Source organism: Schistocerca piceifrons, chromosome 1 (genome assembly GCF_021461385.2).
Source record: "Schistocerca piceifrons isolate TAMUIC-IGC-003096 chromosome 1, iqSchPice1.1, whole genome shotgun sequence".
NCBI classification, from domain to species: Eukaryota; Metazoa; Arthropoda; class Insecta; order Orthoptera; family Acrididae; genus Schistocerca; species Schistocerca piceifrons.
In genome coordinates this window covers 1,233,465,259-1,233,481,231 of record NC_060138.1, presented here as the reverse complement: position 1 = coordinate 1,233,481,231, position 15,973 = coordinate 1,233,465,259, and the positions used below count along the sequence as shown (strand labels likewise).

Sequence of the window (15,973 nt, the reverse complement as noted above, 5' to 3'; positions counted from 1 at the left end):
CAAGGTGAGCCTCTTCCATCAGTGTTCCAGATACTCACAAACACTATAGAAGCAATTTTCCAGTAGAAACTTCTTTATTTCAGATGTGAGACTGCTTATTTGTCTTTTAACTCTTGTGAGAAGTTGCTATGCATCATTAGTTCTGCAAAATTAAGGTGTCGGAGCCCAACAGCTCTGTTTTCTGACCAGGAGGAGTGTTGTTTTGCTTGAGTTATTTTCTTCTTTTTATTTTGGCCACCTAAGGACTACATCAATTTGGAACAATTTCTTCTCTTCTAGTCTTTATCCTTACACAATGTTCTTTCAGTCTCATACTTTGCAACCTGCTTCACTTTTCTTTTCTTGACTTTTTTTCATAGTGTTAATTCTGTTCTGATAACTATGGCAGCCTCAATTTTTTATTTGAAAGTGCATTGTTATAAATATCTGTTTACTGTATTTGAGTTTTTCTCAGATATATTTGAACCTCTTGGCTCCAGTGTACTTTGATTTTCCACACACAAGAGACTTCAATTTGTGATGTGTCATCTTCTACTGGCCCATTTAATGATGTGTCCAAATAACATAATTTTCTTGTTCCTGATAGTGTCTGGAGTCCTCTTGATCTGGATGTGCAGTTCTTGGTTTGCTTATTTTCTGTATTGACTGTCTCTTGATCTTTGAGTTCCCACTATCCCCTTTAGAACCCTTCAGTCCTCAAGTTCTAACTTCCTAAATAATTCTATTCTTGCAAATTTCAGACTTACTGCTAGAAATAAAGTCTTAATTTGCACTGATCGAAAGTTCTTTATTGTAGGTGTTCATAGTGAACTTGTACGCTAATTCCATCTTGTTTATTCAGGCTCCCATAGCTATGTTTTATGGTAGATGAGTTTCTACTCATTCTCCTTGGTATTTAAATCTCCTGGTCATGTTATGATGATGGTGGTCAGTGTTTGCTTTTAGATGTCCATTATATTACCCTCTGAATACACATTACATTGCAAGATATGTATGCCTGGAAGAATAGGAAAGCTCAACTACTTAAACAGTGGTTTTCACGGACTCCCATTTTTTGTTGTGATGTTTTTTATGTATAAAACTTGATTTCCAACTGCACCAGTAGTATTTTCCATAATTTATGACTGAATGGAAGGATACAAGTTACGCATTTTTTTAATACTATTCACTGCAGATATAGGTTAAAATCCTGAGGACAAAGCAAAAAGTTGTAATAATGTTGGAACACATTTATAATGGGTAGTCAAATTAAAACAAGTCAGGTGGGAAAAAGTAAATCAACCATTTATTATTTCAAAAATAATCACCATAACTGTTAATACATCTGTCCTGCTGTGAGACAATGTGGTCAATGCGGAAATTGCATGGGGGGAGCTCACATGTTGCCAAGGTTATTTCGACTATGCTGCAGAAGTTTCATGAGAAGCCCTTACACATCCACCACACAGTCTCAATCTCTCTCAAAGCAATTACCATGTTTGTTGAGCCCTGAAGAAAGACATTCATTGGATGAAGAGGTATATGTCGAGCAACATTCATAAGCAACCGGAAACATTTTTCCATGAAGGCACTGACCACCTTGTCTCACAGTGGGATAAATGTATCAACAGTTGTGGCAATTACTTTTGAAATAATAAACAATTTACTTACTTTTTTCCATCTGTCTCATATTTGTTTGACTGATCCTTATAAATTTCATCAACTTTTTTTCCCCTCCATTGTTTGATTAAGCCAATACAGCATACATGAAGACCGAAGAATGGTTTACTGCCAAGTGGAGATACAGTTACACCAGATTTATAGGATCTCCACTTGGCAATATGTCAATATATCTTTCCAAGAAGCCAGCATTCATGTCAATATGCTGCAGCATATCCTTAGCAAACTGTTGTCAGCACATTTGTAATTAAATGTTGCAGAATTTGCAGTTTATAAGCTTGCAAATGAAGCTGGTGGTGTTCTGCATGATGTTATGTTATGTTATGTTATGTGGTTTATTCATCTCAATACATACAATTTTCAAATCATTTGATTTGATGTACAGGAGACATGTCAAGGTTTACAAAAGAAACTTTTTTCACTTTTTTTAAGAGAAATACAAAAGTTTACATTATATTTTACATTTCTAAGTTACAGCTACACATGTACATAAAATAATAAATGTATTACAATCCCTGTGTTCAGATTGTGAAGCTGTCCTCAATGAATTCATCGACAGAATAATAACACTTTTCCACCAGGAGAGTAAAGAGCAATCTTTTCAGTGAACCAATCTCCATTTTAAATATATTACTGCCTTTTATTTTATTGAAAATTTTTAACCCCATATACTCTGGCGTTTGGGCATAAAGTTTTAAATGATGTGTTGGAAGTTTGAAGTTATCTCTGTGGCGAGTGCTGTAGTTGCCGTCAAAACGGAAATTGTCTAGTGTATGTTGATTTCTATATAGGAACACCACCATCTCATATACGTAAAGTGAAGGGATAGATAGTACTTTTAAATTTTTTAACAGTGGTCGACAGGATTCTCGTTTTTTTGCAACACACATGTTTCTAATTACTTTCTTTTGTAATACTAGGCAGTTTTACTCATGGTACATTAAGTTGCCTAATGCCTGCTGACTTGAATTACATGGGCTTCTTGGAAACACTTGTCTGGTGTTCTCAACTACCTCCTCCAAAACACTGCAACATACACTGCCTGAATGTTTCAGAACACTTCCAGTTGCCAGTAACTCATGATACCATTCCTTAATTGCTTTCACGTAAGGTGAATCACATCCATGCAACCTACAATAATTTCTGTGCACAGTGATCGGCAATTTTGTCTCTGCAAATCACTCTACTGGCTGCTGTGGGGCTGCCATTTTCAATTCACGCAATCATGCTGCACTGTGGCAACAACAGTTTGCATGTCTAACATGGGGCTACAAATTCTTTGAGATGCTGCAGCATATGGTGCAATTTCATTATCATATGTACTATAGTTCTTTTCTTTTTATTTTTTTCATGGGCCTTTGAAATGTGGGAGGTTTGAAAAGGACACCCTGTACTTTGTTATTTGGTGTGCACCACCAAGTAATGGGCTGTTTTCAGGTGAGAGTATCAAAGACCCTACTTTAGTCTATAAAGACTAAAGATTTTTTTTTTTCCCTGGGTGTCTTAGTGTTTCTTGAGTTTGCTCTATTAAGCAATTCACTGCATAAAGGGTTCTTCTTCCCTTTCTGAAACCAAACTGGTTTTCTAGAATTTGGGCATCTACTTCAGTGTTAACCCTGCTGGTTAAGATTTCCAAGAAAAATTTGAAAGATGTTTTTTCAAGGGCTACACCTATGTATGAGCCCATTCATCATTGATGTTTTCCATTGTGGTATTTTCCCTGTGCTCCTGTAATTGTTGAATAGTTCCATCCAGCAGTCTTCCATCATGAGATAGGATTCTTTGAGGTGTTCTGTATATTTGCTGTCTGGCCCTGAAACCATTTTAATTTTTTGCCTTTATCAGTAAGGATATTTCTTACCTTGTTATGGGGGTGTGACATTCTATTGTTTCCATTGTGTTGTATTCACAGGCTGTCTACTTGTGTTGTCATGAAATTGGTTTCCCCAAGGGTGCATGGAAATTCCTTTGACTCATGGTGGTTTTGGGTTTATGATTACTATGAACAGATTCTTTGAGCATATTCTGCTCACACTTTATTAGTGTTTTGTATAATCTTCTGTGTCTGTCCTGTAGTGACAGTGTAGTGTAGTGTGGTAGCGATTTCTGATTTCCTAGCTTTTATGTTTATACTTTTCAAGACAAGTAGGAGCATGATTTGCATAAGGGTTTTATTTACAGGTTTTTTTAAAATTAGTCATGTAGTTTGAGTTTTAATCAAATGGATACAGTGGAATACTGTACCATAATTTTTAACAGAACAACGACTAGCTGATCAAATTCATGTAATAATAAAAAAATAACAGGATACCTCAGTCAGAATTAGAAAACATCAAACAACAAGTACAACAAATACTGAAACAAAATAATGTGCAATCAGAAGAAGAAGAAAATACAGTAATGGACTCAAACATCCCAAAGCAAACAAACAAAGAACACGCATCAATTAAACAATCAGATGAAAACGAAATCTTAAGACAGCCACCAGAACAAGCACAAGTAGAACATGAAGTGACACACATGTTAGATATAGAAGAAAAATTTCAGCTGACATATATAGAATACAATGACACAAATACAGACATTAGACCATTCTTGCATAGACCCCAAAATAACCCACAAGTCGAAACAACAATAAAAACTATCAACACAATCATACACAACAAAATAAATGAAAACACAACTATGGAAGAGTTACAACTACTGGTTTATACAGGAGCACTCACTACACTAAATATACACACTAGGCAGAGATCAGAACCAACCAACACACAGAAGAAACCCACAAAACCAGCATGGCAGCACAGGCTACAGATCAGAATAGAAAAACTGAGAAAAGACATCGGACAGCTAACACAATTTATAAGAAATGAAATATCAGACAAAAAACGAAAAAGGTTAGGTAAAATCTCACAACAAGAAGCGATAGAGCAATTAGAAGAAAAGAAGCAGAAATTACAAGCATTGGCCAAACGACTTAGAAGATACAAAAAAATTGAAAATAGAAGGAAACAAAATCAAACATTCAACACAAACCAAAAGAAATTTTACCAGACAATAGATAACACACACATTAAAATAGACATTCCACCAAACATAACAGGCATGGAACACTTCTGGAGCAATATATGGTCAAACCCGGTACAACATAACAGACATGCATGGTGGATACAAGCAGAAACAGACACATACAAGATGATCCCACAAATGCCTGAAGTGATAATTTTGCAACATGAAGTCGCCCGAGCAATTAATTCTACGCACAATTGGAAAGGCCCTGGAAAAGATAAAAAGCAAATTTCTGGCTAAAGACGTTCACCTCAACACATTCACATCTAACTAAATTATTTAACAGTTACATTGCAGACCCCTACACAGTCCCTGATACACTTACACAAGGAATAACTCATATGAAACCTAAAGATCAAGCAGACGCAGCAAACCCAGCAAAATATCACCCCATAACATGCCTACCAACAATATACAAAATATTAACTTCAGTCATTACACAGAAATTAATGACACATACAACACAGAACAAAATTATAAATGAAGAACAAAAAGGCTGCTGCAAAGGAGCATGAGGATGTAAAGAGCAACTGATAATAGATTTAGAGGTTACATATCAAGCTAAAACTAAACAAAGGTCGCTACACTACGCATACATTGATTACCAAAAATCTTTTGATAGTGTACCCCACTTATGGTTACTACAGATATTGAAAATATACAAAGTAGATCCTAAATTGATACAGTTCCTAAACATAGCAATGAAAAATTGGAAAACAACACTTAATATCCAAACAAATTCAAATAATATCACATCACAGCCAAAAAAGATTAAGTGTGGAATATGCCAAGGAGACTCATTAAGTCCTTTCTGGTTCTGCCTTGCTCTGAACCCACTATCCAACATGCTAAATAATACAAATTATGGATATAATATTACTGGAACATACCAACACAAAATCACACATTTGCTATACATGGATGATCTAAAACTACTGGCAGCAATGAATCAACAACTCAACCAATTACTAAAGATAACAGAAGTATTCAACAATGATATAAATATGTCTTTAGGAACAGACAAATGTAAGAAAAATAGCATAGTCAAGGGAAAACACACTAAACAATAAGATTACATATTGGATAACCACAGCGACTGCATAGAAGCGATGGAAAAAACAGATACCTATAAATACCTAGGATACAGACAAAAAATAGGAATAGATAATACAAATATTAAAGAAGAATTAAAAGAAAAATACAGACAAAGACTAACAAAAATACTGAAAACAGAATTGACAGCAAGAAACAAGACAAAAGCTATAAATACTTATGCTATACCAATATTGACCTACTCATTTGGAGTAGTGAAATGGAGTAACACAGACCTAGAAGCGCTCAATACACTTACAAGATCACAATGCCACAAATATAGAATACATCACATACATTCAGCAACAGAAAGATTCACATTAAGCAAAAGGAAGGAGGAAGGGGATTTATCGACATAAAAAACCTACATTATGGACAGGTAGACAATTTAAGAAAATTCTTTATAGAACGAGCAGAAACTAGCAAAATACACAAAGCAATCACTCATATAAATACATCGGCTACACCATTGCAATTTCATAACCACTTCTACAACCCTTTAGATCACATAACATCAACAGGTACGAAGAAAGTAAATTGGAAAAAGAAAACACTACATGGCAAGCACCTGTATCATCTAACACAGCCACACATCGATCAAGACGCATCCAACACATGGCTAAGAAAAGGCAATATATACAGTGAGACAGAAGGATTCATGATTGCAATACAGGATCAAACAATAAACACCAGATATTACAGCAAGCATATTATTAAAGATCCCAATACCACAACAGATAAATGGAGACTTTGCAAACAACAAATAGAAACAGTAGATCACATCACAAGAGGATGTACAATACTAGCAAATACAGGATACACCAGAATACATGACAATGTAGCAAAAATAATACATCAACAACTTGCCATATAACATAAACTAATAAAACAACATGTTCCCACATACAAATATGCACCACAAAATGTACTGGAGAATGATGAATACAAATTATACTGGAACAGAACCATTATAACAGATAAAACAACACCACATAACAAACCTGACATCATACTCACCAATAAAAAGAAGAAATTAACACAACTAATCGAAATATCCATACCTAATACAACAAATATACAGAAGAAAACAGGAGAAAAAATTGAAAAATACATGCAACTGGCAGAGGAAGTCAAGGGCATATGGCATCAGGATAAAGTTGAAATTATACCGATTATACTATCAACTACAGGAGTCATACCACACAAATATCCACCATATACAACTACAGAAATCTGCAATTATTGATACATGTTCAATTACCCAAAAGTTCCTAAATGCAATGTAACATATACTGTACAGTTAAAAGGAAGTCGTGCTTGATCAAGGTCCGTGACTTTCCATTTTTAACCAGACATAACATCTGAGAAAGGAAAGATTATTATTATTATTATTATTATTATTATTTTGGCTGCTTACCACCAGAAGAAATTAATTTTAATTTAGTGATTACTGGTAAGGGTTTGGCTCTGTTGCTGAGTGTTTAGCCTGTCTGACTATCAGATGGAAGACCTGGGTTCAATTTCCAGTGCTGCCAGGAATTTTTCCTTGGTGGGAGGACTGGAATGGGGTGCACTCAGCCTCATGATGCTGACTGAGGAGCTACTTGAACTAGTAGTAGTGCTACAGGTCACTAACAATGGCTGGGAGAGTGATGTGCTGACCCACATCCTTGTATATCCAGTGATGCCATTGGCCGAAAATGATACGGCAGGCAGTCAGTAGCGTTGGGCCCACTGGGGCCTGTGGATGTAATGCACATAATATTTATTATGTTTACAAGTACTTACAAAGAATTTGCTCTTTCAAATGTAACTATACTTCTGTTAAAAATGAACTACATGTTGAACAGTCTCTAAGACAGTATCCACAGAGAAAAACTCCTAGATAGTGCATGATGTAATACAAGGCCAAGAGTGTAGGTGTGCAAATCAGCTGATGACATACACCGAGGTGACAAAAGTCAAGGGATACCTCATAATATCATGTTGTAACTCCTTTTGCTTTTGCTTGGCATAGTGGAGCATCTTGACACAGTAAGGACCCAACAAATCATTCGAACTACCCTGCAGAAATATTGAGCCATGCTACCTCTGTAACCATCCATAATCTCAAAAGTGTTGCCAATGCAGGATTTTGTGCACAAACTGACCTCTCGATTATGTCCCATAAATGTTTGATGGGATTCATGTTGGGCAACCTGGGTGACCAAACAATTCACTTGAATTCTGCAGAATGTTCTTCAAACCGATCGCTAGCAGCTGTTGCCCAGTGACATGGTGCATTGTCATCCATAAAATTCCATTGTTGTTTGGGAACATGAAGTCCATGAATGGCTGCAGCAAATAATCTCCAAGTAGCTGAATATAACCATTTCCAATCAATGATCTTTTCAGTTGGACCAGAGGACCCAGTTCATTCCATGTAAACACAGCCCACACCATAATGCAGCCATCACCAGCTTGCACAGTGCCTTGAGAACAACTTGGGTCAATGGTTTTGTGGGGTGTGAACCACACTTGAACCGACCATCAACTCATACTAACGGAAATCGAGACTCATCTGACCAGGCCACAGTTTTCCAGTCGCGCATACAGTCCAACCAGTATGGTCGCGTGCCCATTAGAGGCACTGTAGGTGATGTCATGCTGTTAGCAAGGACACTCATGTTGGTCACCTGTGGCCATGGCTATTACAGCCAAATTTCACCACACTGTCCCAATGGATATGTTTGTCAAACATCCCACACTGATTTTTGCAATTACTTCACGCAATGTTGCTTGTCGATTAGCACTGACAACACCGCTGTTCTGTCACTACATAAAGGCCATCAGCCACTGCGTTGTCTGTGGTGTGAGGTAATGCCTAGAATTTGGTATTCTCAGCACTCTCTTGACATTATGAATCTCAGAACATTGAATTTCCTAACAATTTCTGTAATGGAATGTCCCACACATCTACCTCAAACTACAGTTCCGCATTTAAAGTCTGTTAATTCCCATAGTGTGGCCATAATAAAGTTGGAAACCTGTTTATATGAATCACCTGAGTATAAATGGCAGCTTCACCAATACTCTACCCTTTTATACCTTGCCGGCCGAAGTGGCCGTGCGGTTAAAGGCGCTGCAGTCTGAAACCGCAAGACTGCTACGGTCGCAGGTTCGAATCCTGCCTCGGGCATGGATGTTTGTGATGTCCTTAGGTTAGTTAGGTTTAACTAGTTCTAAGTTCTAGGGGACTAATGACCTCAGAAGTTGAGTCCCATAGTGCTCAGAGCCATTTTTTATACCTTGTGTACACAATGCTACCACTATCTGCATATATCTATCCCAAGACTTTTATCATGCCAGTGTAGATCTGTCAGAAGAAAGAGTACAGTACAACCTACATGAAGATTTAACTAAGAGAATGTTTTTTGTAAGTTGGGTGGCATATTTGTTGCATGTTATACAAAACTAAATGCAAAATTGAACTTCTTAACATTGTAACTGGAATAAAAGCAGCTGATAGAAATGAGCTACTGTCAGTTTCATCTCCAGAAAAGATTATAACCAGTGTTCTGTTATGCAAAAGGGATATTTCTTACTCATTACAATAACTTGAAAATACAATGCAAGTCTTTTGGACTATTGAAATGAAAAATACTTGAGGATAAATGAGATATGTGTTAATGTCACCTTTTATTGGGAAAATAGATCTGTCCACAAAGATGTTTCAGTTGTGAGAATACTGTGGATTTTAAGTGTAAATTGTTGTAATGTCACCCATGTTTACTGTATCTGTATCCTCTGACTTCCATCTATTTCTATATTTTTCAAGCATAACTGGAAACATTTTAATGTCCTGTACACAAGTATTTTGCATATTTTACAAAAGTGGACTTCAGAGAAGCAATTACTCATTGCAGAAATGATGGATGAAGTGAAATGATATAAAAGGAAATTAAGTTAAAAAATCCGTTCTGTTTTTTGCACAAAATTTCAGTCATTTAGTGGTAGACTAATAAATTTTCGAAATAGAGGGCCTCTTCTTTATGAAAAACATCTTTTTTTGAAGCCTACAGCTTCTGTCAGATATTGTTTTTGTAATTTTCTGCTGAAATCTGGTAATGAGAATATGCAATGCTGAACTGATTCATTGTTTCCTTCTGTTTTTCTTTATTCCAGTTTCATTTTGGTGACACTTTTATTTGTAGATGTTGACACAATACAGTTGTTTGTTTTCATTTTTGTCACTTGTGCCGTTGACTTGCTCCCCATGCTTTGGATTTTTTTGTGGCATTGTGCACTGAGAATTTTTCTTTTTTTTACAAGAGGAATAATAGTAAATAAACTGAAACCTTGAATTAAGGATAATAAACACTCAAGTAAATGATTAGCAAGCCACTATTTTTTTCATGGACAAAGTTTGTTATTTCTACAAAGCAGCTTATACATTGCATGTTTAAAGAGTCAGCATGATGGATATTCAATAGAATATATAAAAATGAAGAGACGGCAAAGAAATGAAAAGATAGAAGGAGAAATGTGTAGTAAGTCAGGGAAGGCAGTGAAATGAAGATATGTACATAAAGGTTCCACATTAATAGAAATGCACAAGGAATTAGATGGACCTGAATTCTGAATATGGACTGTAACCTTCTCTGTTATGATTGGTGTGTCTTCAAACAATTGGAAAATTATTGAAGTTATTTGCTTTTTTAATGACTGAATGAAAAGTCTATGTTTTTTACCTCAGTTCAATTACCTGCCCCTACCCCTTTTTTCTAATATCAGTTTATTGCATACCATTTTTGAAGAGTAAGTCACTATGTAAATGACAAGTTTTTCTCTTTCAGAAATATATGAGATGAGCCCATACGCAACATTTGCTGTTTCACCGGATCCTCCAAGGCTGATGAGTGCTCCAACTCTGGACTACACATTGCAATTCAAAACCTTTGGACACTCAGAAAATTACAGTGGTGTCCAACATGAATGCTCACACACAGTTAACAAGAAACACAAATGTGCACCCACTCATGGTAATGTGAATTTGTATTTACTATGTAAGTTACAAGTTTTACACCTTTTTATGAGGACTGCACAACATATGCCAGTGGCTGTTGAAAATTAATTATAAAGAATGAAATGTCATCATAATGACTGTTCTGAATGATGTTATGGGAATGGTAGTACATTCCTCCAACTAATCTGCTCCAAATAAATGTTACATAGGAACAGACAGGACAAAATGGCCCAGGACATATGTCACATGTAACAACTTACAAGGGGAGGCCGCCAATTGTGAAATTCAGATTCGATTCATACTGCGCATAATAAAAGCTTATGGCCAGAGGTGTAATGTGGCAAAGCACCAAGATGCACTTCTCAGCCGTTGTCGAGAAAATCGACAGTTAAAAGAAATCGTTGCGGTGAAATACTCTCTACGATTAATAATTTTCTACAGCGTCGTGGCGCAGCGGTAAGCGCTCGGGTTCGTAATCCACAGGTCGCAATGAATTGCTTATGCATGTTGGTGAAGGCGGATCGCTCTCCAATTGTACCGCCTCCATTTTTCCGTTTGTTTAACGGGATGTACCAAAGCTCTCCCGTCCGCACTGACTTTCGACGATGTTATAAGTTGCACTAGGGACCGCATCTACCTTCTTTCGAAGTTAGCAGGCAATTATGCTGTTATGCGGCTGCTCGTTTCGGCCCATTCAACATCTGTCCTTCAAGTGTAACGAGCGAGTAACGGAGTTTATATTTCATACCTGCCACAGCAAATTTGTGTTCGTGGGGTCTCTGTTCTAATTCAAATGTTTGACTTATGCTATACGTATTCGTTTCGGAATATTGTTTCTACGTCTTCCGTTAACTATAGGTGGTTAACATTATGAAGACAATTAATAACATTTGTGAAATACAACTTTGTTTGCGGAAAACATAATGATGTTCGAAGCCGCCAGTTTTTCCACGAGAAATGACTTTCAAGAACTTATTATATGCATAATTGTTGCAACTGATTGCCGGAAATTTTATATATATATATATATATATATATATATATATAAAAAAAACAAAGATGAGGTGACTTACCGAACAAAAGCGCTGGCAGGTCGATAGACACACAAACAAACACAAACATACACACAAAGTTCAAGCTTTCGCAACAAACTGTTGCCTCATCAGGAAAGAGGGAAGGAGAGGGGAAGACGAAAGGAAGTGGGTTTTAAGGGAGGGGTAAGGAGTCATTCCAATCCCGGGAGCGGAAAGACTTACCTTAGGGGGAAAAAAGGACAGGTATACACTCGCACACACGCACATATCCATCCACACATACAGACACAAGCAGACATATTTAAAGACAAAGAGTTTGGGCAGAGAGGAAGGAAACATTCCACGTGGGAAAAATTATATATAAAAACAAAGATGAGGTGACTTACCGAACAAAAGCGCTGGCAGGTCGATAGACACACAAACAAACACAAACATACACACAAAATTCAAGCTTTCGCAACAGACTGTTGCCTCATCAGGAAAGAGGGAAGGAGAGGGGAAGACGAAAGGAAGTGGGTTTTAAGGGAGAGGGTAAGGAGTCATTCCAATCCCGGGAGCGGAAAGACTTACCTTAGGGGGAAAAAAGGACAGGTATACACTCGCACACACGCACATATCCATCCACACATACAGACACAATATGTCTGCTTGTGTCTGTATGTGTGGATGGATATGTGCGTGTGTGCGAGTGTATACCTGTCCTTTTTTCCCCCTAAGGTAAGTCTTTCCGCTCCCGGGATTGGAATGACTCCTTACCCTCTCCCTTAAAACCCACTTCCTTTCGTCTTCCCCTCTCCTTCCCTCTTTCCTGATGAGGCAACAGTCTGTTGCGAAAGCTTGAATTTTGTGTGTATGTTTGTGTTTGTTTGTGTGTCTATCGACCTGACAGCGCTTTTGTTCGGTAAGTCACCTCATCTTTGTTTTTATATATATATATATATATATATATATATATATATATATATATATATATATATATATATATATATATATGTGTGTGTGTGTGTGTGTGTGTGTGTGTGTGTGTGTGTATACACATTTGAATAAAAAAAAAAGGTTGCATGGCGCGAGATTCGATCTGGCGACCTTTGGATTACGAACCCGAGCGCTTACCGCTGCACCACGACGCTGTAGAAAATTATTGATCGTAGAGAGTATTTCACCTCAACGGTTTCTTTTAACTGTCGATTTTCTCGACAACGGCTGAGAAGTGCATCTTGGTGCTTTGCCACATTACACCTCTGGCCATGAGCTTTTATTATGCGCAGTATGAATCGAATCTGAATTTCACAATTGGCGGCCTCCCCTTGTGAGTACAAATCACATAAAACAAAAACAAAAAAATTATCCATTCAAAAGAAAGAAGTTACAGTGGTCACTTTTTCGCTGATGATAATAATCCACACTTAATTCTGAGTAAGCAAATATTTGGTGTTGTGTAGGCAGTGATACATAACTTGAAAATTTCATTACTTCTGAAATCAACCCTGGCATGGAACAGCCAAGTCTCAAGCTAAAATGAAAAATATTAATAATGCCTAGGTGGTGGTGGTGGTGGTTAGTGTTTAACGTCCCGTCGACAACGAGGTCATTAGAGATGGAGTGCAAGCTCGGGTTAGGGAAGGATTGGGAAGGAAATCGGCCGTGCCCTTTCAAAGGAACCATCCCAGCATTTGCCTGAAACGATTTAGGAAAATCACGGAAAACCTAAATCAGGATGGCCGGAGACGGGATTGAACCGTCGTCCTCCCGAATGCGAGTCCAGTGTGCTACCCACTGCGCCACCTCGCTCGGTAATAATGCCTAGGACTACGTGTTTTGGACAATTGTTTCTTGCAATGTTTATTGTGACTGATCTCTTTGTTTTCCAGATCAATGTAGTTAATTGACCTTAACACACAAATTATAAAAAAATTTCGAAGAATAATATTGTTCAGTGATTCATGCCCAACACATCACTTAGTTAATAATTAATCCTAGCCAGCTGCAATGGAGTGGTTCTAGGTACTTCAGTCTGGAACTGCGCGACTGCTATGGTCACAGGTTCAAATCCTGCCTTGGGCATGAACGTGTGTGATGTACTTAGGTTAGTTAGGTTTAAGTAGTCCTTAAATTTCTAATATTATTAAGGTCCGGTGTGTTCATAGAGGGGACGAGGTTTAGAATGTGATGTGCACTATCAGTTCAGTTCCACAGACTCCAATAATCAGATGCTTCATGCACATAACCTTTAGTCCGTGGTGAGCATTTTTCTGGATACATGCAATCACCTAGAGCCCTTTGTTTATCTACTGCCAACTATCCACAGGCCAATTCTGTCCACTGCTATGTTGCCTTCTTACCCACTAGTCATCTTATGGCTTGAACCTAAACTAATCACATGGCAAGCCATAAAATGTCCAATATCACATGAATGAACTTATTTTTACAACCACTAACAAAACTCGGCAGTGTGTGTCCCAGTGTGTGCATTACTAGGCATCTCTGCAGTAAGGGTCGTCAAGCTGTATGCCTGCTGCTGCGCGGCTTTCTGGGGACCCATTGTTAGGCAATGTGGTGAGAACAAGGTATACTACTACTTGATGCTTTGCACAATCCGTGATGCTGTGTGTGCTGGTTGATGTGTCATCTGCTCGGTGCTAGCCTATTTGTCTCAGCAGACAGGTGGCACATGTGAAAATGGATATGCACAATACCACATTGTTCAGGAAAGTACACACAATTCATCATGGTTTTAAACTTTTGAAAGATATATTTTCATCAACAAGATCTGGCCTTGAGGGTCAACACTCATACTTGGACCAGGTTGGGGCAGCTGCTGCTTGCAGGAGGGAGGAAGGTTAGGCTATGACATGCCATCAGTGATGAGGTCATTAGAGATGGTGACACGAGCTCATATTGGACAGGGGAGGGAAGGAAATTGGCTGAATGCTTTTTAAAAGGTACCATCATTGAAAAATTCTACTTTAATATGTACACAAATGGCAAAATGAAACAACTAAAATCTTTTATTTTTCAATAGCTTAAAATCTCTAACAGCCTTTTTGTCCATCACATTGGAATTAATTTCCTTAATATTCCTGCATCACACAACAACTTATGTTTAAGAGATTCTGCAGCCTTCTTAAATTGGATAGTCCCAAAACATTCTTTCATTTTGAAGTATGATGACGTATTAGTAACTGAAGGTTTCTATTGTGAGAGTCTGATTTTAAGATACCTCCAAGACTCATAACTTTCTTCCCCAAAACCACGAAATTTTATTTTCTCATTTATTAATAAGATACACAATCAGATGAGCGGATTTTCTTGTTATCGTAAGTTAACTTCAGAGAAGGACTAGCCATTCAAGTGTTATGGCACTAATAATCACAGTTCATCCAAGTTGCTAGGAGAGTGAGGAGACTATTATTAAAAGGTGTCATAAAATTCCTGTTGGTTGATGTGAGTAAAAGAAGTTTTTCCGAACAAGTCTTTGGTTAGCACAGTAACTTAAATAAAAATAAGGCTTGGAATGTGGTCCAGAGGTCATAAGGCAATGAATACTCAAACGTCCCTGATATGCTTCTCATACTGTGATTGAGATATCTCCCCCCCCCCCCCCCCCATCTCCCTCTTAGAAAAAAATACACACACACACACACACACAGGGTCTTACATATATGCAAGAAATTTGCAGACACTAGCCTAACCCTCAGCTTGTTCTTACATGTCTACACACTAGTTGCTCCCACCTCCGTTCAGTTCAACCTGAATGTATTTTGTCCCTCCTTCAATCTGCCCCAATTTTTGCTCTTTGTCCATGGGTGTGTCCTGTGCACTTTACACTGCTGTTATATTCTTCCTCTGTATAGAGACACTCCACTTCAGCCATACAACTGTGAAACAAACTATCCTGTAATCTGTGTCTTATCCAAAACCATTCTACATTTAAGAGGAGACTACAGCTTTAGTTGTTATCTTTGGTATAGATTCCCTCTCAAGACATTTAAGCTATTTTCTTTCTGCCCAACAGGGAACCTGTATCTTTGTCACAGTGTAAATTGTCCACGTTTCTCTTGTCCCTTTCTAATTTTATATTCCTCTTACCATCTCATCAGCTAATCTTTCCCTA

General features: G+C 37.6%; 1 protein-coding gene across 1 annotated transcript in view; it reads left to right on the top strand.

Moving 5' to 3' along the window:
• The window catches only part of LOC124780139 (Down syndrome cell adhesion molecule-like protein Dscam2), a 513,871-nt gene that overhangs the window by 440,264 nt on the left and 57,634 nt on the right, over positions 1 to 15,973 (top strand). Inside the window, exon 31 of the mRNA XM_047253759.1 lies at positions 10,656 to 10,841. Within this exon, the coding sequence (XP_047109715.1) occupies positions 10,656 to 10,841 (186 nt within the window). The remainder of the gene's footprint in view (positions 1 to 10,655; positions 10,842 to 15,973) is intronic.